We start from the raw sequence: 24,053 nt of genomic DNA on the forward strand, positions 1-24,053 counted from the left end.
TGAGACAGAAAACAATTGTCAATTTTACACAATGGCACAAAGATCATTAACATAAAATTTACATTCTGACTTCTGAGATACCCAGAAATATATTATGCATGTCCTCTCTTACACGCAAACATTGCAAAATATAAACATAGAAAGATATTGTATAAAATAAACAACACAAAATATAAACTCCTGAAAACAGGATATATTACTTTTTTGCAGCTGTAATTTGTCTGTAAATACTTTTTGTTCCCATCTGGCACAACCATTCAAGACCTGAATGCGAAAGCGGATATATTCTTTTCCCCCAATAATTTTCGCAATAGTTATAATTTTTTTGTGAAAAAAAAAAAAGTATATATATATATATATATATATATATATATATATATATATATATATATATATATATATATATATATATATATATATATATCAATACAACAAAAAGAACTGGGGATGTGTAAGTAGATCAAATAAAAACTGATAATAAATACCAAGCTGAATAAAATAAAGTGTTAAAAAGAGAGGGTTTCTTCTATTGGGAATTATGGTATATTTAAAGTATTTCTTAAAACATCTGTGGGCTAGACAGACAGACCATTTTATTCCACATCATTCTAGGTCAGAAAACCATGAACAGGAGTACCTGATATATGATGGCTAACAGTTACAGAGGCACATTTAAGATAATTGCCATTAAAATCTGAAAAATACACAAGCTGTGTGAATGTCAGTCATATTGTCAGTCACCGATTTAAAAACAGAACTGTGCCTTGTATAGCATAGAGAGTGTGGATGCAGTAAGAGATGACTGGAGAATGACTAAGTAGCTGGAGAAACACGTAAACAGGTGACTGACTTGAAAAAGAAAAAAAAGATTAGATTAGAAGTTTATAAAAGAATAAATACAGAAACTTTATGATTAAAAAAATAGGCGAGTGACAAAAAAAAACAGCTTACCAAAGTGCTAAAATTATTAATTTCCTGCAAGTAAAAAGGAGAAAGAAGAATAATGTAAACATTTTTGTCATGTATACATGAATGTCCAAGACTGGACATACTGTAAAAGTATATATCCTTCTCATCTGAAGCCTTTTCCATAATCTACAAAAATGGTGTTACCTAAATCAGATGTTTACCTCTCAACTCCAAGTGTGTCATCTCTCTGGATGTTTTTGACTGAAAAAAAGGAAAGAAAAATGAAAGCCATCACTGAATGTATACTGAAGAACTGAAATACTGATGAAGCTGCTCTCATTAGAGAGAACTTGATTGGTTTCATTAACAAAGGTTCAAAATATAACGTAAAATAGTACTGTCAAGCGATTAATCGCATCCAAAATAAACGTTTTTGTTTTAAAACTTAAAATAATACCATTAAAGATTGCCATGTGAGCAAATTAAGGATTTTCATTTAATTTAAATTTTAAATAATTAATCTGTAATAAATAAAAAATCTATAATCAATAATAATGTTTCCTCCTGTGAAAATGTCCATCCCGTGTTATCCTCTTACATTAAAATTAGTTTTGGGCTGTTTTAACATTTAAACCGTGCTTGATCTGTGCATAATCCTCTTCTTACTCCGACAAAAGTATTTTTCATGGAGAAAGCAATATTATGATATGATAGATAACTCGTATTTTAGCCAGAAGAATTGATTTGAAGTTAAACCATGCCCCCTTACCCAAATACAAAATAACTTGTTTTAATTTTATACAAACTCACAAATCAAATCAATGATTAGACAATCTTACCTTCCTGTGCATGTGAAACACCTTCAAGAGTAAAACAATATTCAGCAGAAATGACACAACAAGGAGTCCAGAACATGTTTTAATGGTAGCTTGAAGAAAGAAAAAAATGTCAGTTTTCATAGATTTATTTGGAAGAGAGAAGACTTGAAAGCAAAAAATAACTGGTCAGAAAGACCCACAGATCTGACACTTACCCAACTGATCGTCACCTTTATCTGTAATAAAAGGGAAAACCGTACAAAAACATGAGATCTAGCAGCCAGTGTCAACTTAAAGATAATTGCTTATATGGTATTCATTAAAAAAAAATGGCTTGTGATATTAAAGATTATGCTGAAATAAATCATATTCATTTTTTATTTAACAAAACCATTAGTAGCTATGCATAAAATTATTAGTAATTAGTAAATGGCTATTTTAGTAAAATAAGTAATTTGTGGCAATACACAAGCTGTGGTGACTTCATTAGGTGCAGCCTGGTATGTATAGAAAGACAAATACATTTTGGGTTTACTTATTCAATTATTTTCTGAATTAGTATTTCACAAACAAATGAGAATTGTGCAAATATCAAACTTTCTGAATGCACAATATGTCAGATGAGTGTATGCTGAAGGTTTTATGCTGCTCATCACAGATGAAGCTGCTCTCACAAGAGACAAACTTACTGATGAGTTCTGTATGTGCCGATGGATCTGCGGTCACATCTACAAAATATTGCAGACTCATATTAAAAAATGAACAAACACACACACACACACACACACACACACACAGTAAAAGCAGGCCATATAAATCTGATGTCCCCATACAAATCTCCTGTTAAATTTCTGTTGGTTTTATTAACTGAATTTAAAGGAATGTGATCCTCCACGCCAAAATGAAAATGTTGCCATTAATCACTTACCCACATGTCGTTCCAAACACATAAAATTTCCGTACGTCTTCGGAACTCAATTTAACATATTTTGGATGAAAACTTGAGACTGTCCCTTAGACTTCCAAGTAAAATCTTTCATACTTATCTGAACCTTGACAGTGTTACTTACTTGGCAGTCTATGGGACAGTCACAAGGCTCCCTGTTTTCATCCAAAATATCTTAAATTGTGTTCCGAAGATGAACAAAGCTTTTACGTGTTTGGAACGACATGTGGGTAAGTGATTAATGGCAACATTTTCATTTTGGGGTGGAGTAAGCCTTTAATGCTCAGTGTATTACATGCAAATACTCGTATGTATGTAATCCAAGAAGATTAATGGGATCCTTACTTTCAGGAGCAGTGATTTTTGGGCTGACCAATGTTGTTAAAGATGTTATACCTATGTGATTAGAACATTTGGTTTAATGTCAAAAAACTCTGATTAACATGGCAGATCTTATCTGTGCTGTACTCTGTGTTGATGTGAATATGAAACACCATACAATATTGAACTTTCATGATCTGTGGTGATTAAATGGACTGTTGTGCCTGATTAATTAGAAAACAGATTATATTACACTTAGCTACAGTATAAAACCGTGCATGTGCTCAGAAAGGGGATATACTGTATGGGCAAAACTTTGAATATGATGGTTTTCTCTTCCCTTCCATTATCTTCAGTTTCACATCTACTTCAGTAAGTAAAAAAAGAAAAAAAGACATTCTTGTCAAAGCGAGATACTTTGTTTGTTGTCGCTTTTTAATAATTCGATTTGTTTAGTAGGGCATGATGTTTCTTTCATGTACTTTTAGATAGTTAGATCTGACATGAAACTTTGATGTTAATCATTTTATAAATAGTTATTTTAATGTACATGAACTAATTATCTGTTTTTAATTTAAATACTTGTGAATGGCAGTTAAAAAAATCTGTGTTTGAGATGTGAAATAAGAAACTGAGTTATCTTACTGGATTCAGGAGTTGGGCTGATCGTTGTTAAAGGTGCGCCTGTGTGATATTGATGAAAACATGATATTTTCCAAAAGGTTTCAGCATAATAATTCAACAATTTCTGTAGTACAGAGATTAACGTGTGATACTGTGTGAGCTAAAGAAATCAGTTTCAGAGCTACTGGAAACATCCAGACATTTTAAAAGCACAGTTTTAATATGTGTGTGTGTGTGCAAAATAATCAGCTATTGCTTAAACAAGTTAATGGTTTCCTTTTCGTCTGCTTACTGAGTTTTTTATTTTATTTTTTATTTTTTTACAAAGAGTAGACGAAAAAGTTCATCATGGATATACTGTGAGTGAGACAATGTAAAATAACTTACTCTTTGATGGACACTTCAGGTCTAAGTAGAGAAAAAAGAGAGAAAGTGAGCTAAATGGGCATTTTCAAAAATGTATTATTCATAACATTCTATATATCCAGATCATGCAATTTAGCTTGTTTGTTTTATAAATATTCTGGCTAATTCTATGCATTCAGCTACAAATAAGTGTTGTCTAGCTCGAGATTTATGGTGGCCATTGTTCATATTATATTATATAGTATATAAATTAAGGAAGAGCAAGACTAAAGGAAAAGGATAAATGATGAGAGGTTATATGTCTACTATACCTGATACAGATCCATTGCAAGAATTTCTATACATTTTTCCAAAAGTGGCTGTGTCAATGTTGCGTACTGTGTAAGCATCCGTGCAGTTGAGATTTGCACAAAAGACTTCAAATTTTTTATCTAGCTATAGAAAGAAATAGGGAAACATTGAATGTAACTAAATCATTTTGATATTTGAAACAGAATGATAGAATATGGTAGAGTAAGCAGCATACTCACATCCGTCAGCATTATGCGAAAAGTATCTACAACTCTTAATTGTTCATTACCCTTATTATTTATCCAGTATGAACACAGAGTATTTATTACTGATAGAAGCGCATGTTCCTGGAAAAATAGTCAGGAAAATAATGTGACAAATAACCATGACATAACTATATAAATAATTATTAAACTCAGTTATTCAAACTAAAATCCATATAAATCAGTATAAACTGACAAGAGAAATTACAGTTTTCTGGCTAAAGTTAATATACTCTTGTTATGTTTTCTGTACAATACATTTGGAATAACAAGAAACATTTAAACAAGCTAATACTTCTTATAATAACACACAATATACAACTACTGCTTATAATAATATTAAAAGTAAATAAAGTTAAATAAAGTAAATAAAAGTCCCCTTATGTTCTTTGCTCTTACCTTCATTTCAGGTGAGAACACCTTCATCTGAAACATGTGCTCTTTCAACAACTGCTCATCCTATGTGCATTTAAGAGAATATACAATATGTACATATTTAGGGGATCATGTACAGTCAAAATGGTAGCACTTTATTCCAAAGTCCTATTCAGCATTGTAAGGATGAAAGATTGATTTCCTGAGAAACAGACAATAGAAACATACAGGGGCATCTTCGAGACATGCCACAAAGTGGAGCTGCAGGAGACTTCCTTACCTTCTGTCCATTAGTTTCTTTTTAAATCCCTTCACCCATGCTTCCTTCTACTCAGTCTGCTCAAAATGATTACATGAAAATGCCAATACAAGTGAACTAACAGTCCTGTCTGGTATCATTTGAAATGTCTCATTGCAACTGATACAATGGTCTCAATATTACAAAAGTAGATTAAAATATTACAGATCCTATGAGTTAAGAGATATTTTGTTTACTGTAATGGGTGTGCCCTTTCCCAGGGTCTTCCATGTAAATTACCCTCTGTTCGTTTGTACATGCCTCCTTTGGGGGATGTTTTATTTTAGTTTTGTATTTAAAGAATTGAAGCAAAAGGGTCAGGGAGCTTCTGTAGCCAGAATTAGCCCACAGTATGCATAGACGACCTATTAAATAGTTAGTCATGACCTCTGAATAACGATCAGACTCGAGAGGTTTTGATCGTGGGGTACATGCACATGCATGATACACCCTGAGCGACACAGATTATAATGAATGAGTAAAGAGTTAACTAGAATAATCAAATGTAATAATAATAATAATAATAATAATAATAATAATTAGAGACAGACAAACAACCAATTTGCCTTTCAACCTAAAGTCGAGGTCCTACTAAAAATGGAGTCAGATTAGAATTAAACTTAAATGTAATAACTTTGTATGCTGAGCACATTATAGGAAACTGGTTGTCAGAGACACAGTTTTACACTTAAGTGGTCATTGCACAAAAACATTTGACCTGGGGCCTACTTCACAAAGGAGGTTAAGTGAAAACTCTGAGTATGTTAACCCTGAAATGAGGGGAACTCTAGGTTTTCTGTTTCAGAATGGAGGGTTTGTCAAACCTGAGAAAGCAGGGTAAGTCAAGCCCGTTTCTGAAAGAGAGCTTACTTATACTCAGAGTCAGTTACCATGGTAACTTACTCTATGAACCTAACCTGGTCAGGAGCAGGTTTTATTCGATAAACCCAGAGTTTTTTTCAGTCTCCTCCCCCTTTTTAAACAATTCATTGATGCACACTGGAAAAAATGCTCACTGTAAAACCCGACAAGTTAACTTAACTCAAACCGTTTGAGTAAACCGATTGCCTTGACTGTAATACCCGACAAGTAAACTTAACTCAAACGGTTTGAGTAAACAGATATCCTTAAGTTATGTTAACTCAAACCATTTGAGGAAACCGATTGCCTTAAACCGTTTAAGTTGAAAAAACTCACAGTTATGAGTACTTTGAACTTAATTCAGTTGAGTTCACTGAAAGAAGATATACATTGCAATTAAGTAATTAAGTGATTAATTGAGTGATAATTGAGCTTTAGTGATGAACAGCTGCTGTTAACAAACAGAATCACTGAAGAAAAGAGAGAAAGGAAATACAGCTGACTTCAGACACAGCCTCACTCAAACCTGACAAGTTATGTTAACTCAAACCGTTTGAGTAAACAGATATCTTTAAGTTATGTTAACTCAAACCGTTTGAGGAAACCGATTGCCTTAAACCATTTAAGTTGAAAAAACTAACAGTTATGAGTACTCTGAACTTTATTCAGTTGAGTTCACTGAAAGAAGATATACATTGCAATTAAGATTAACTAAGTGCTGATTGAACATTAGTGATGAACAGCTGCTGTTAACAAACAGAATCACAGAAGAAAAGAGAAACACAAGAAATACTACAACTGACTTCAGACACAGCCTTAGATGAAATCAACTGAAATAAAATACATGAAATCTCTCAAGATCTGATTAAACAACCCCACAAACAGCATCACTGCACTTATTAATAACCAGACTGACTTTATTTCTGTCAGACGTCTACAGAAGATCTTATTGAGAATGAACTAAGGTTTAGATGGTGATTTATTGTTTCATTTGAAGTAACCATGTTAGAGATCAGTGTTTGTATTAGTTGGGCTCTTGACCCTTGACTTCTGTCTTAGTCTTTTCTCTGGCTGTTTCTAAAACACATTTGTTGTAATTCAAAAGCCCAGAAGAAATGCCATCAGGTGTTAACCTGTACCTAGGTGTAGGTTGTTATACTTTATATTGGTGATGATAATTATTCATTATTATTATTCACAATTATTGACCCGTACGGAGTCTAATCTTTGAGTCTAATCTTTGATGACGCAGGTGTAGTGTAATTTGTAGAAGTTGTTCTAGTAAAAAAATGACACTAAGAGCCAGTGGTTCTGTGATAATCAGTTAATATAAAAATGACTTTCTAAACATTTTGTACACATACATTTTTCTTCTATGCCAGTAGTTGGTCAAACACAGACATTAATAATCAGAATATGAACCTCTACAATGGTGACGAAAAAAAACATGCTGCAATGCATGCTGGGTACTATTGTATTACAAAACTCTTCCATGGCTCCCAGCATGCTCTGCAGCATTTTTTTTTTTATGGTCACCATTGTTGAGGTTCATATGCTGATTATTGATGTCTGTGTGTGACTAATTGACACCATAGAAGTCCAAACTGTTTGGAAAGTCTTTGTATTATCTGATTATCACAGAACCACTGGCTCTTATTATCCATTTACTATAATCAATCAAATTAGACAACACCTAATTCATCGGCGATTAGACTCCGTACAGTTCAATAATTGATGATTATCATCACCAATATAAAGTATAACAACCTACACCTAGGTACAGGTTAGCACCTGATGGCATTTCTTCTGGGCTTTTGAGTTACAACAAATGTGTTTTAGAAACACACAGTTATAACAGCCAGAGAAAAGACTAAAAGAGAAGTCAAGGGTCAAGAGCCCAACTAAAGCAAACACTGATCTCTAACATGGTTACTTCAAATGAAACAATAAATCAACATCTAAACCTTAGTTCATTCTCAATAAGATCTTCTGTAGACGTCTGACAGAAATAAAGTCAGTCTGGTTATTAATAAGTGGAGCTTGTGATGCTGTTTGTGGGGTTGTTTAATCAGATCTTGAGAGATTTCATGTATTTTATTTCAGTTGATTTCATCTAAGGCTGTGTCTGAAGTCAGTTGTAGTAGTTCTTGTTTCTCTTTTCTTCAGTTATTCTGTTTGTTAACAGCAGCTGTTCATCACTAATTCTCAATCAGCACTTAGTTAATCACTTAATTACTTGAATGCAAAGTTTCAAAACTTACATGGTTTAAATCAAGGCAATCTGTTTACTCAAACGGTTTGAGTTAAGTTAACTTGTCGGGTTTTACAGTGTACTAAGTGTTTGTTTTTTTCAAGTATAAATATATATAAAAAATAAAATAAAATAAAGATTGATTCTCTATATAAGAAAATGATATAAGATACTTAGTCTTGTTTCCTGGGGGATCTAAATTAAGTGCATTTTACTTAAGTAAAATTATATGCCAGTCTGGTAATAAAAATAATCTTAATGCAAATGGAAAACAAGATTATGAGTGTCTATTACTAAGTACAAATCTACTGTAGCTCCGCCCTCCATCGACACATAAGGTTAAATACGACACATGTGAATAACGGCTTCAATGGTGTAGGCAGTAAAGTTTTGGGCACGGAAAACTAGCTTGTAACGCGATTGATTAGGTTAGAGTCCGGATTTTGCCGAGCTCGTTCTTGACGAGGTGAAGCCAGAGGAGTGGAGTCCCGAGGCGGCGGATGGTCGACGACTGACCAAGGCGGAGCCAGAGGGACGAGGGAGCCCGGTGGAGCAGGTGGGATGACAGGCCATGGTGGAGACGAGGGAGCTAGGTGCCAAGGTGAAGCCGCTGGGTCGAAGGACTGAGGTGAAGTCCAGGGCTCGGAGGCTGGAGGCGGAGACAGGGAATCCTCACGCCAAGAGGGAGCTAGAGACTGGAAGTCCCGCGGTGAACAGGAGATTTAGGGCTGGGCGGAACCAGCGGAGAAACAGGAGATTCAGGGCTTACCTCCCCAAACCAGTCAATTAAATCCATCTTGAAGACGTCTATAAGTTCCTCAAAATATCCAGAAACCACATGCAACTCACCTTCAGTCACAGGAGTGTGGGCAGGACTCTCCCCCACTCCCTCGATGCTCACCAGCAATCCCACGACGCACGGTGTTGCAGGCTCACACACCTGGTCAGACGCTGCTAGACGTTTAGGCTCCATGGCGACGATGGGCTCCGTCATGGTGGGCTCAGGCAGTTGCTCCATGCAGCTGGATGGTGGCTGGCTGGTCTCTGGTTCGGGAGTGGGGCTGGAAATATCCTCTTCAGCGGGGCCAACGGTGAATGGGGATTCATTATTCTCCAGCACCCACTCCACAAAAGCGGCGAAATCCTCTCTGGGACCGTTCGCTGGTAGACGTGCCTTACACTACTCGCTCAGGCCGGTGTAATAAAAATTACAGAGTGAGCGGTCTGGGAAGTTGGTAAGGCACGCCAGATCGATAAAGTCCCTGGTGTGGTCCTACAGTGAACGGTCCAGTTGCTCCAGGCACAGGAGTTGGACTGCTGGGATAGCCATTACGAGAGGGGGGAAAACAAAACAAAACAAAAAAGGAAAGAAAAAGGACGCTAAACTAACTGTTCGGTCCGCGATTCTGTTACAGACTGTGTGCTGCTGGCGTGTGAATCATAACGCACGAGGAGGGTATAAATCAAAAGAGGAGTTTAATGAACATCGATAACATCATCAGAGGTAACATTGATAATCGCGGACAAGGAGGAACTAAACAGCAGAGATGGGACCAAGTCACACATGTGCAAGTCTCAAGTAAGTCTCAAGTCTTAACCTTCAAGTCTCAAGTAAGTCCCGAGTATTTTTTTCTTGGGCAAGTCAAGTCACAAGTTATGTCAAGTCAAGTCAAGTCAAGTCCTGTAGTAAGTCAAGTCAAGTCCAAGTCAAGTCACCTTATTATTGTAATTTTACCTGCAGAATCTGATCTTAACAAAGTTAAAAGACAAGATATAAGTAACTGTCAGTAAATTTAAATAATTTGGATTCGCATTGTAAATACTCATGTTCAGTAAAATACATCATGGAATCAAACAAAATTGTAACTTCATAAAATTATTTATTTTTCACTTCTGCCAACAGTGTTTGAAATGTTTTACATTTTCAACATTGAGTCCATAAAACAAAAAACAGCTAAACATCCAACAGACTCCTCTCTGAACACCTCTCTCTCTAACGATGTGACGTGACGTGACATGACATTCGGCCAAGGATGGTGACCCATACTCAGAATTCGTGCTCTGCATTTAACCCATCCAAAGTGCACACACACAGAGCAGTGAACACACACACACACTGTGAACACACACCCGGAGCAGTGGGCAGCCATTTATGCTGCAGTGCCGGGAGCAGTTGGGGGTTCAGTGCCTTGCTCAAGGGAACCTAAGTCGTGGTACTGAGGTGGAGAGAGAACTGTACATGCACTCCCCCCACCTACAATTCCTGCCAGCCCGAGACTCAAACTCAAAACCCTTCAATTGGGAGTCCGACTCTCTAACCATTAGGCCACAACTTCCCCTCAAACACAGTTTACATACAACATTAAACTTTCTTACACTTCTCCTCTCTCTCTCTCTCTCTCTCTCTCTCTCTCTCTCTCTCTCTCTCAAGTTCAAGTTCAAGTTGCTTTATTGGCATGCCATTTGAGTTACAGTATTGCCAAAGCATTTAGATACAGAATAAAATATAAAATGATAACAATAAAATACAATACAATAAAAATAGCAACAGCAGATACTATTTCTAATATTAATAATAGTAAATATATAAAATTAAGAATATCAAATAAAACAGCTGAATACAATAAATGATCCCTTTCGTATGGTGTGTATAAATATTTAGCAGCTATTGTGACTGCCGTCTCATTCTCTCCAAGTATATAGAGAAGTTTCTCTGAGTCATTTAGAGACAAGAATGAAGGATTCAAAGCTTCAAACTGTGAGAAGAATGTTTCTCTTGTAGTGCTGTATTTGGGACAGACCAGAAGGAAGTGTTTCTCATCCTCTGTTTGATTCAGCTCACAGTGTTTGCACAGTCTCTCTTCTCTCGGTAGCCAGGATCTTTTATGTCTACCAATCTCTATTTCCAAATCATGATCACTGAGTCGATATTTTGAAAGGATTTGTCTTTCTTTTAATTGCTTGAGTGATAAGTAATTTGCCAGTTTTGTGGTTCTGTTTAGGGCCGAATAACACTGGAGTTTGGTTTGGAGCTCAAATTCATTTTTTCATTTTTCATCATAATTATACTTCAGATTTTTGTCAATTAGTTTCTGAATGTTGGGGTTGTGATTGAAGTCAGAATCAGTTTGGGTTTCCTTCATCAGGTGAAGCACGAGTGTGTTTCTCTCTCTCTTTCTCTCTCTCTCTCTCTCTCTCTCTCTCACACACACACACACACACACTCTCTCTCTCTCAGAGTATATCCGTAAGTCATTACCTCTATTACAAGGTATTGCACTTGCAAAATATAATATTCAAGAGAGTCTTGTCTGCAAGCTGAGCACGATGTGGCCTATCCCACCATGTATGCGCCACCGGTATGCACGCTCATAATGGAAGCAACGTGGTCGCGACGCGCTCGTTTTTTCCAATCGCGTCCGCACCGCATCGAGTTAAAAACATATCAACTTTTCAGAGAGCCACAAGCGCACCGCAGGTCTTGTGACAAGAACCAACCAATCAGCTTCATCCTTTCCCCTAACAACATTGAAAGCTCAGCCAAGATGAAGGAACAGCTGATCATAGCTGTCTATGGATTGCCATTTTGAAATAAATTTAGTAGCAGAGCTACTGCAAGCGATTTTTAGTGATGCAAATCCATTTATCATTTGCTGAAATTCCCGCGTCTTCATGGAGAGAGCGCGTCATGGTTGCTAAGCAACGACAGACGCCTCAGGGGCGTAACTGCCCGAGCGCTTTGGAAACAAGGAGAAAGCGGCGCGCCTAGCGATTTCCACGCGTTTTTAGGCGCGAATTATTGACAACAAAAGCGATGACCCTCGGTACCCCTCAAGCTGAGATGTTGATGTGATGTGATATCTGATCTAAGTGGCCGTGGTGTGCGTAAGGTAGAGAGGGCATGACTGATGATAGTGTCCTGGTCCAGTCATGACAACGCGATTCTCAGCCTGTGCTCCAGCTGAGTAATCAATTTTATTTTAAAAAATAATTTATATATTTTACATTCAAACTGAAAACATGATGTGATTAACACTCAAGTCATTCAAGTCATCATGTCTCAAGTCAAGTCAAGTCCCGAGTCTTTAACTTCCAAGTCCGAGTCAAGTCTCAAGTATTTTATTTTTTGTCAAGTCAAGTCACAAGTCATAAAAATAGCGACTCGAGTCGACTCGAGTCCAAGTCACCAAGTCACAAGTCCCCATGTCTGCTAAACAGACAGGGTTTTAAACACAAGGGAGGTAATCTGGGGAATGGAGAATATGTGGGAATTAATTAATTAATCGATTAATCAATTAACCAAACAAGAAACGGGACATGACCAAAATAGGGAAACACAAAAGGAACAGTCCATGTCCATGATCCATGATCGTAACAGTTACTATATACCTCCTATAATTTCAAGTCAGTCAGATCATTGCACACTGAGATATGGGTCTCCGTATGTTCACACTGTCTGGCAACCATTTTGAAAGCTGTCTAAAAAGATTTTTATATATATGTTAAAGTATTTATTTTGGATAAGTTCCACTACTTATTTATAAAATTAAGAGATTAATGTTCAGACTTTTGCATAGTATAACCTAATTATAACTAAAAAAAAGTTTTAGCAACTCAGCGCAGATGTATCAGAACACAGTAAGCTGACTAGCTGTATAAGATTGTGTGCTATGATAATATTCTACTTCACAGGAATTACTGGCTTGTACTTTTACACTCATTATATTATAATCTGACAGTTTATTGCTGTTCTGTTGTTTTACAGTTCTGTAATTTTAAAAAAAGATTTTATATTATTTTAAGGTGAGCTTAAAGAGTGCACTACTAGGAAAATCAGACTTCAGTGTGACATCAATAAGAAAAACTAAGCTAAAATGGGCCTAAATGGGCTAAAATGGGCTAAAATGTTTTGGTAAATGACTTATAATACCATCAAATAAACTATGCATGTGACCAAATGATATTTTTATAAATTATCATGGGTCTCTTGGGACAGTACCCAGATTTGAATAGAACAATAAGATTTAACTTCTACTGTTAATACATTTTTGGTTTGCTACTTTGAGATGGATGTACTAAATGTTATATAATTCAAATGGCTACTTGTTCTTTTTATGGTATATCAAAAAGTGTATATTTTTAAATGTGATTATTGTTGGTACATTTTACCAGTATTTACCATACTTTCAAAACAAAAATTAAATTAGGAGAAATATGCAATATGAAAATATGAGAGGGAGAAAAAAAACAAGATTTGGTTTTCAAAAAGCCTTTTTCCAAAAGGTACATCTGTGAAAGGGGGGTTGTCTCATAATCAGGGTCATCAATATGGTAGGCTACATGAAATTTATAAAAAAGATTGTTTCTGCTGCAATTAAGTTCAGTGTGCTCTCTTTATGCTCTTCCACACTGAACGTCTATGTAAATACTTCATAAACAGACTTTAAATATTAACTGAAGGTTGTCACTTTAAGTTAAGTCAGTAATTGATTTTCTATGGATTCTGTCAACTCAAATCTGCAGACTGGCTCTGACCTTTGGCAACTAATATCAACTTCTCCAGACTGTAAAGCAGTGGAAAATCGGGGCAAAAATCCTGTAGTGTATGCCAGGCTAAAGAGACTATAGATAAGTTGATATCCATTTAAAAAGAGGTTTCATAATGAGGCAAGTTTCTGCGTTCATCCCCATTAAACAAATTAGATTTTTGAATGTGTTACTTAGCTAAACATGGAGTAGTCTAGGTGCTGCAATGTGCTTAGATGGCACATCAATATGAATATATAACTGATCGACTTGAATGCCTTGTTGCTTGAATTTTGTGTTGTTGTTGTGTTTTTTTTTTTGTGATTGACTTTGTACCTTCAATTTATTTTTATTTTTGTATTTTATTTTTGTTACAATTATTCTTAAAAATGTCTTTAAATATCCTTAAAATAAACAATACTTTTTATTAAATCAAAATGTGAGCTCAATGGGAACAAGGGTGTGCTTAAAAGGAACAAAAATGTACCCATTAAGCACAGCCAGACTTTTTGAATTCAATGATGTTTATCCTAATTGAAATAACTTTGTCATTTAAAATCTAATTAAATATTATTGTGTAAGAGATCAATATTTTATTTTGACAAAACTTTCTGTACTGAAACCAATAGCTTGTGCACTAAAAATATCTCATCGAAGATTTTGATACGTTTACCCTACTCAAAATATAACAAAAAATTTGCTAAAGCTTTTCTCAGAACTAACTTCACATTTCCACTCTTTCAATTAGTTTACATTTTTTACCCTTCTATAGATGTATAGAAGCCAGTTCTCCTCAAGTTCACACAAATATCCTGCCAGAATAACCTCAACTGAATAAACAATTTTCAACAAAATCAGAAAAATAAATGCCAATTGTGCTGATGTTTTTATATGTAATAAAGACATGTTAACCAAGATACTTTTAGATTGTACTGAATTCTGTGTAGAATTATTAGACCCGTATAGAATTAGAACAGAGCAAAATACATTTTTCCCCACTATCAAATAAATAAATAAAACACTTAGTTGTAAGAAGGATAACACAGCTACATATTGTGAGATGTTAGCTGTTATGAACATATAACATGACTTTACATTATGGCAGTAACCTCTTTTTTTTAGAAAACACTTAAAATTAGCATTTCATTGCTGGATGCTTTCCCAAATTAAAAATGTTTAAGATACAAATGTTTACAAATTTGATTTACAAATGTTTAGGATAAAAGCAGCAAGCCTCAGATTTAGTTGGGACAATATGTGCAAAAAATCACAAAAACAATGAAGGATAGACTCACCAGATGTGCCTTAATGTCTTGTTGCATACACTTGGACTGGACATGGTAAACATGGGTGATGAATGAAACTGCCTATGAAAGAAATGCCAAAAATCAAGTCCCACATCTGGACAACTGTCATCTGAAATAATTAATCTTATGTTAAGCATATTATGTAAACATTGTGTGTAGATTACTAATAGTAAAACAGTTTGGGCTATCTTTAACAATGTGCAATAAAAAATAAACTGCAGCCACACAACACCTCTTCCAAGGACCTCCACTAATATATTAGTAAAGACTGATTATAACTCACAGTGATCAATATCCAGACTTTCCCACTCATTACGGTGCTTTGTTAAACATCAGAGTTTAGCTCCATAAGACACGGCACTTTGCCTTGCTGGATGTATAACATAGGGAACACACAAGTGAAAGAGATATTATTTAAGAAAAGACAACACCAGTGAAGGATTATATTATTATATAATAACAGCAATATTTTTCAAGTGCTCAGAAACAACATAATTGGATATTAAACCAAGATATTTAAAAATACATTAGTCTGCACTGTTCCTTGATAATCTATAATCCACAATAAATTTATTCTGTAATGGACTCAAAAAAAGTTTAGTTTATTGCTTTATCCAGGCAAATGAACTGTGTCTATTATGTCATTCTGGCAAATGGATCTACTTAAATAAACGTGTAGCACACACACACACACACACATACACACACACGCACGCACACACGCACACACACACACACACACACACAGACAAAACAATGGACTTCCATAGATTTACGCTTCAAAGGGATAGTTCATCCAAAATTTTCTGTCATTAATTACTCACCCTCAAGTCATTCCAAACCCATTAGACCTTTGTTCATCTTCAGAACACAAATTAAAGATATTGCTGATGCATTCCAAGAGCTCTCTGACTCTCTCATAGACAGCAACGCAACTACCAATTTCAAGGCTTAGAAAAGTAAGGACATCGATATAATAGACCATGTAACATCAGTGGTTCAACCTTAATTTTATGATGCTACAAGAATACTGCAGTGTTTGTACACAAAGGAACAAAAATTACTTTATTCAACCAATTTTTTTTTTTTTTTAATCAGAATAAGAATCAGAATGAGCTTTTATTGCCAGGAATGTTTACACATGCAAGGAATTTGTTTTGATGACAGAAGCTTTGACAGTGTAACAGAATGACAGTGACAGATCAAAAAACACAGATAATATAAATTATCACAAAAAAATTATAATAATAATAATAGAACAAATATAGAAGGTCGTTCTGGTGCTTAGAGCTCTGTAGTGTCGACCAGATAGCAACAGTTCAAATAGGGACTGTGCTGGATGTGAGGGGGTCCAGAGTGATTTTGCCAGCCCTTTTGCTTACTCTGGATGAGTAAAGTTCTTGGAGAGTTTGTAAGGGTTGTACCAATGATTCGCCCAGCAGTCCGGACTACCCTCTGTAGTCTTCTGAGGTCAGATTTGGTAGCTGAGCCGAACCAGACAGTTATTGAAGTGCAGAGGACAGATTCAATGATGGCGGAGTAGAACTGTTTCAGCAGATCCTGTGGCAGGTTGAACTTCCTCAGCTGGCGAAGGAAGTACAGCCTCTGCTGGGCCTTTTTCCCAATGGAGTCAATGTGAATGTCCCACTTCAGGTCCTGAGAGATAGTGGTGCCCAGGAACCTGAATGACTCCATTGCAGTCACAGTTCTGTTTATGATGGTGAGTGGGTGTAGAGCAGGGGCGTTTATCCTGAAGTCCACGATCATCTCCACAGTTTTGAGTGTGTTGAGCTCCAGGTTGTTAAGACTGCATCAGACAGCCAGCTCCTTAACCTCATGTCTGTAGGCAGACTCATCACCGTCCTGAATGAGGCCGATGAGTGTGGTGTCGTCTGCAAACTTTAGGAGCTTGACAGAGGGGTCTTTAGATGTGCAGTCGTTGGTGTACAGGGAGAAGAGCAGTGGGGAGAGAACACAGCCCTGGGGAGCTCCAGTGCTGATTGAACCGGTGCTGGATGTGAGTTTTCCCAGCCTCACTAGCTGCTGCCTATCTGTAAGGAAGCTGTTGATTCACTTCACTTCAGAGTTAGTCTGGGCAGGAGAAGGTTTGGAATCATAGTCTTAAAGGCAAACCTGAAGTCCACAAACAGGATCCTCACATAAGTCCCTGGTCTGTCTAGATGTTGTAACAAATAATGCAGTCCTGTGTTGACTGCGTCATCCACAGACCTGTTTGCTCCATAGGCAAACTGAAGAGGATCCAGCAAGGGTCCAGTAATGTCCTTCAGGTGGGCCAGCATGAATTTTTCTAATTACTTCATGACCAAAGACATCAGAGCCACAGCCCTGTAGTCATTTAGTCCTGTCATTTTTGGGTTTCTTTGGGATGGGGATGATGGTGGAGCATTTGAAGCATGAAGGAACTTCACACAGCTGCAGGGATCTGTTGAAGATCAGTGTGAGGATGGGGGCCAGCTGGTCAGACAGATTTCAGACAGACTGGTGTAACACAATCTCGGCCTGGTGCTTTGTTCCTTTTCTGCTTCTGGAAAACCTGGCACACCTCGTCTTTGCTGATCTGGATTGCTGATCTGGTGTGGGGGAGAGGGGGGTTGCAGGAGGTGTGAATGGTTGTGTGGAGAGGTGTTCAGGGCAGATGTGGGGTGTTTTGTTCAAACCTGCAGTAAAACTCATTCAGATCGTCTGCCAGTTGTTAATTATCCATAGTGCTGGGGATGGTGTTTCATAGTTGGTGATCACTTTCAGACCTTCCCACACTGATTCTGAATCACTGGAAGTGAACTGAGTCCTTAGTTTTTCAGAGTAATTCCTTGTTGCCCCTCTGATCTCCTTTTCCAGTGTGTATTTAGCCTGTTTATACAACACTTTGTCCCCCTTCCAGTTAGCATCTTCTTTGGCCTGCCGTAGATGTCTGAGTTTTGCAGTAAACCATGGTTTGTCATTTGTCACTAGCTGTGTCCTATTTTGGAAGGCCAAACAAAGTAGTTTTGCTTTCACAACGAAACACACAGCATCTTCACAACATGGCGAAGGCAACAATACTACAGCCAGAATTAAAGTTATGCTTCTTTCTTTGCCTAAACATTTAAGTGAAAGTGAAAGTGAAAGCGATGTGATATACAGCCAAGTATGGTGACCCATACTCAGAATTCATGCTTGTGTTAACTAGGTGTTTTAGTGTGGCATGGACAAGTCTTAACATTTAATAGAATATCTCTTTGGGTTTGATACTTTAATCTTTGCAACTTTAGGGATCTTATCTATTAACGAACAGCTTGTAACACTCCAAAGAGAAAGGAAAACTTGAAATCACATCATATGACCCCTTTAAGGCTTGAGTACATGCTTAAACTGAATACTGCATCCCACGCCACACTGAAGTCCATCGCTTCAAATTGCCAGTCCAATTCAGCCAGAAAAATGACTCCGTCAACCACATTTTTATTATATTAATATTAAAAACAATATGTATAATAAAAAACAACCACATCAACGAATATTTGTTAATTTGCTAAAGCAGGAAAATAACGAAAATAATGTGATTATGTGTTGCGAGTTACAGGGATATGGGGCTTAAAAAATAATTAATTTAGTCCAAAACGTACTTATTCTATCTACTAAAACAGTGGTTCCCAACCTTTTTCAGCTCGCGGCCCACACAACCAAACACATATGTTTGCGCGTCCCACTGCAAAAAAATGAACTGACCCCGCCATTGTTGGGTTAATAACTTAGTACTCAGAAGCTAGATGGTTAACTGTCTTTACTGAATGGACTGGCAATGAACAGAAAATAACTCGGGCTGGCACCACTTGGAACAACTGCTGTTGTTCTGTAGCATATGCAGCAAAAATATAAATTGGCGGTTTATTCTTAAACCAATCAGCGAGCTCGAATAGTGGAAGCATAGTTACAGTTTAATATAATTTTTTTCTTATTTAATTCTATATATGAAATTATGTTATGTTATGACTTAGACATTTTTACATGTATGAACAATATTATTATTTATTATAATAGTAATTGGCGGCCCACCTGCAATACCAATACCAGCGGCCCACAGGTTGAAAACCACTGTACTAAAATAATAAGTTAATACAAATACTATAATTTTTTGATTTTATTCATAGCTCAAGCAAAACCATAACCCTTTACCCTGAGTTACTATAGAGCATCACCTGTGACAAATACTGTAATTAACACATTCCCAGGTGTGTAGAAGAAGAACCCCAGCACACCCAACCTTCATTTGAAATGCATCCTGACCTCTGACAGCATGCCAAAGATTCAACCAACCACAGACCAAAGTGCTGATCATCAAGAGCCTGAAGACCAAATCTTCTGCTGAGGTGGCAGACCTCATTTATTATCATATCTATTATATCATATCATATCTATTACCTCAGATAATATATCTAAACGTCAAGTGGAGAGGATAAGAAAAAGATTTGAAGAAACTGGTGAAGGTCATGACAGGTCCAGGTCAGACAGACCCTGTAAGACAACTGTTTGAGAGGACTGTTTGTTGGTTCAACAGTCCAGGGCCAGCCCTTTTTCAACTGCAACTCAGAAATCAGCATTAAACAGAAGACAACTAAAAAATTGTGTTGCATTTGCCAAGGCCCCACAGCTTGCAGGAAGGATGGACTGTGGAAAAATGGCAGAAGGTTGATTTTTCCGATGAATCATCTATTAAACTGCATCCCAATCGTTGTAAATACTGCAGAAGACCTATTGGAACCTGCATGGACCCAAGATTCACACAGAAAACAGTCAAGTTCGGTGGAGGAAAAATCATGGTTTGGGGTTACATTCAGTATGGGGGCGGGTAAGAGATCTGCAGAGTGGATGGCAACATTAACAGCCTGAGGTATCAAGACATTCTTGCTGCCCATTTACATTCCAAACCACAAGAGAGGGCAAATTCTTCAGCAGGATGGTGCTCCTTCTCATACTTCAGCCTCCACATCAAAGTTCCTGAAAGAAGGTCAAGGTGCTCCAGGATTGGTCAGCCCAGTCACCAGACATGAACATTATTGAGCATGTCTGGGGTAAGATAAAGGAGGAGGCATTGAAGATGAAACCAAAGAAACTTGATGAACTCTGGGAGTCCTGCAAAAATGCTTTATTTGCCATTCCAGATGACTTTATTAATAAATTATTTGAGTCATTGCTGAGACGTATGGATGCAGTCCTCCAAGCTCATGGGAGAATATTAATTATTTTCCATTGCACCATGACTTTATGCTCTGTACTGTACATTATTTCTGTTAAGTAAGTTTTTCTAAGCAAAGTCTGACCTTTCTGTCCTAATTAAATAATTCTAAATCAAGGCATGATAAGATACATACATAACACCCACCCAACCACCCTCGTCCCACGCATAGCCTACAGCATACCCCAACCTAAAACCTCTTCCTGCCCAACTGATATATATATATATATATATATATATATATATATATATATACATACATACATACATATACATACACACAGTGGGTTTGGAAAGTATTCAGACCCCCTTAAATTTGTCACTCTTTGTTATATTGCACCCATTTGCTAAAATCATTTATATTCTTTTTTTTTTTTCCTCATTAATGTACACACAGCACCCCATATTGACAGAAAAACTTGTTGGAAGGTGAACATTCGGCCCAGTCGGAGGTCCTGAGCACTCTGAAGAAGGTTTTCGTCCAGGATAAATGGCCGTATTCATTTTTCTCTCGATTGCAACCAGTCGTCCTGTCCATGAAGCTGAAAAACACCCCCACAGCATGATGCTGCCACCACCATGCTTCACTGTTGAGACTGTATTGGACAGGTGATGAGCAGTGCCTGGTTTTCTCCACACATACTGCTTACAATTAAGGCCAAAAAGTTCTATCTTGGTCTCATCAGACCAGAGTCCTTCAGGTGTTTTTAGCAAACTCCATGCCGGCTTTCATGTGTCTTTTTGTAACCTTGGCCAGATCTATGCCTTGCCACAATTCTGTCTCTGAGCTCCTCAGGCAGTTCCTTTGACCTCATGATTCTCATTTGCTCTGACATGCACTGTGAGCTCTAAGGTATTATATAGACAGGTGTGTGGCTTTCCTAATCAAATCCAATCAGTATAATCAAACACAGCTGGACTCAAATGAAGGTGTAGAACTATCTCAAGGATGATCAGAAGAAATGGACAGCACCTGAATTAAATATATGAGTGTCACAGCAAAGGGTCTGAATACTAAGGCCTAGTCCACACGGACACGGGTATTTTTATAACCGGAGTTTTTCCTCCTGCGTTTAAAAAAAAAATCCTGTCCACATGAAAATGCAAAAACATGCTATCAAGCGCTGTCAAGAGCATGCCACACCAGCAGGCGGCGATATAACCCAAATCGTAAAGTCACCTTGGCCAATCAGGAGCAGTCAGCAGCGCACAATCTGACGTCAAACACAGCGGATAACGGCGCACACCCTGACGTCGCAAGGCAAAAACCCCGGTTATACTGTCCACACGACAACACTGCAACCGGCGTTTCTGAAAATGCTCACCCTGGCCGTAGTTTTAAAAAACGTTCGGTATCGGTGCCCTGAAACTGCGTTTTCATGTGGACGAAAGGCCGAACCGCGTAAAAAAAGTCACGGTTATAAAAATACCCGTGTCCGTGTGGACAGGGCCTAAGGATCATGTAATATTTCAGTTTTTCTTTTTTAATAAATCTGCAAATGTCAACAATTCTGTGTTTTTCTGTCAATATGGGGTGCTGTGTGTACATTAATGTGGGAAAAATTAACTTAAATGATTTTAGTGAATGGCTGCAATATAACAAAGAGTGAAAAATTTAAGGGGGTCTGAATACTTTCCGTACCCACTGTATATACTGTATGTATGTATACACCCTGCATGTAGATCCACATCCCTGCCTGCTTGCTTTACCTTTCACACATTATACCTTCATTTAAACACAGACAGATATGTAGCTGTTTGTGAATGATGTTTTAATTAAGATAAAATTATAATCTGCAGACAATGTAGGCTTCAAACTAATGTTGTTAGCCTATTACTTTAGTATAGGCCTAATAGACTACATGCCATTTTTTAAATGCTTAATGTTTAATTTTATTAATACAACAAAAGATGTGTTCCTCACTGAAAAGAGACCCTGGTTGTTGTTAATACATATTTACACATGCCTACCCGTCATCGACATATTTCACACTGTATCCTGTTCTACAGACTGTGTGCTAGCCCTTATGAAACAAAAATATATTGCAGTATATTGGAAAATATCATGTAATATATTAGGCATATATTCTTATATATGGGATTTAATATTTATTTTTTCCAATATATTGCAATATATTGAAAGCGGCAATCATTTGTATATTTTGCAATATAATATATAATATATGTATCATCAATATATTATTCAATGTATTCAAATATATAATATATTAGAAAATAAAAAGGAAAATAATATATTACAATATATCACAATATATTTTAAGAAATATATTGGTAAATATATTTTCCTTTCGTAAGGGAGTGTTATCTGTTAGTTAAACTTGTCGACTCTCCGATGGAAAGGTCTCAAGCCCCGTTCACTCAACACAAATCGACCTCATTCATTTTCTGCTCACAATCTGTTTGACAGGATTAAACGTGCAGACACTCAAGTCAGAATTTACTCGGGTGGTTAATTTGTCATTCAGAAAAACTGAATATGAAAAACTGGCATGTAATGGATACATTTCGTTAAGTTAGATGCCATTTAAGCATGCAAAAAAATCACATTTAGTAAAAAAAAAAAATTTGCTGGCTGTAGCGTGACGTGTTATAGCAGAAATACTTTCCTTACGCGGAGAAGAAATGTCTACAGCCTAAATAGGACAGGTTTAAAACATCGCGTCACACAAAAAAATCTAGCGTTTGGGCTGCCAAACGCGTCCGTATGGCACTCGCACACGGGTACGTCACTAAAGCTGTGGATAATTTGCAAATGGCATGTGACGGAGACACTAAAACCTCAGCTGCCAATGCAATACCGTCACCAACGACAATTTCGCAACAGTAAAAAAAAACAGTCTACTCAAAATGTCTATTTAATAAATGCATATTTTGTATGCATATTTAAAAACAAACTGAATAAAATAAATGTATTTATTATGCTATTTTATAATAATAAAATCGCAAAAGGAGGTTTTGGTTTGAAAACCATGCATCTCACAGCACACTCTCAAATACACTCCTTACCTTTCAGCAGCCTTGTCTTGGTCTGCAACATACTTTCGTTTTTGCGTCTTCAAGCAGCAAGCCCCCTTGTGTTACAAGGAGTTTAAAATCCCCCGAGGAACCAGAGAGGAAGCAGAAGACAGTGACCAATTGGAATTTCACAGTGTTTATACGCAGCTAACGATGCTCTCATGTAAGCGTGGGCTCAGCGTGCGATGTACACCACTGTTTATAGGCCAACCACAAGTTTATGTGCAGTCGCTTATGGACAAGTGAATAAAGTCCCCACCCTCTTCCACATCTATACCATTTGTTGTAGGAGACTGTATCACCAATAAAACTGAGGATGTTTCATTTAAGCAATAAGACACGTGATACTGTGAATATCGACAAGTTTGGCGCACTGCGATGAGTCGAAACAGAAGTAGGCCTGCCGGCTTTCATGCGCTTGCCTTTTTCTGATCCATTGCGTCATTCCATGAGTCAATATATAACTGAGGGAGTGTTCATGTCCATGAGATTTCTCTCGCAAACATGCTTATTAAAATAAAAATTTAAAAGTCTTCAGTGTTCTTCATGATCTTGTCTTTACAAATCCCATAGTTAATTATTATGGAAATAATCATTTATTTAAAAAAAATGTACTAGATATCTC

The 24,053-nt window shown here is 36.9% G+C and overlaps 1 protein-coding gene across 3 annotated transcripts; it reads right to left on the reverse strand.

Moving 5' to 3' along the window:
- Window positions 1-427: 427 nt before the first annotated feature.
- LOC132145598 (uncharacterized) lies at window positions 428-23,623 on the reverse strand. 3 transcript variants are annotated; one of them, XM_059556742.1, is made up of 13 exons: window positions 23,420-23,623; window positions 15,440-15,526; window positions 15,145-15,216; window positions 4,938-4,997; window positions 4,515-4,622; window positions 4,296-4,419; window positions 4,006-4,026; window positions 3,640-3,678; window positions 3,019-3,069; window positions 1,749-2,455; window positions 1,131-1,170; window positions 952-975; window positions 428-849 (listed from the first exon to the last, which is right to left on the reverse strand). In XM_059556742.1, exons 2-10 carry the CDS (start codon window positions 15,467-15,469, stop codon window positions 2,319-2,321), a joined length of 642 nt encoding a protein of 213 aa, XP_059412725.1. In that variant the 5' UTR covers window positions 15,470-15,526; window positions 23,420-23,623; the 3' UTR covers window positions 428-849; window positions 952-975; window positions 1,131-1,170; window positions 1,749-2,318. The 3 variants fall into 3 exon arrangements, with proteins under 3 accessions (XP_059412725.1, XP_059412732.1, XP_059412718.1); XM_059556749.1 differs by lacking the exon at window positions 23,420-23,623 and having other exon boundaries at window positions 428-845; window positions 15,440-15,798; XM_059556735.1 differs by lacking the exon at window positions 23,420-23,623 and having other exon boundaries at window positions 15,440-15,798.
- Between the last annotated feature and the right edge of the window lie 430 nt (window positions 23,624-24,053).

The sequence above is a fragment of the Carassius carassius genome, chromosome 1 (assembly GCF_963082965.1).
Source record: "Carassius carassius chromosome 1, fCarCar2.1, whole genome shotgun sequence".
Lineage (NCBI taxonomy): Eukaryota > Metazoa > Chordata > Actinopteri > Cypriniformes > Cyprinidae > Carassius > Carassius carassius.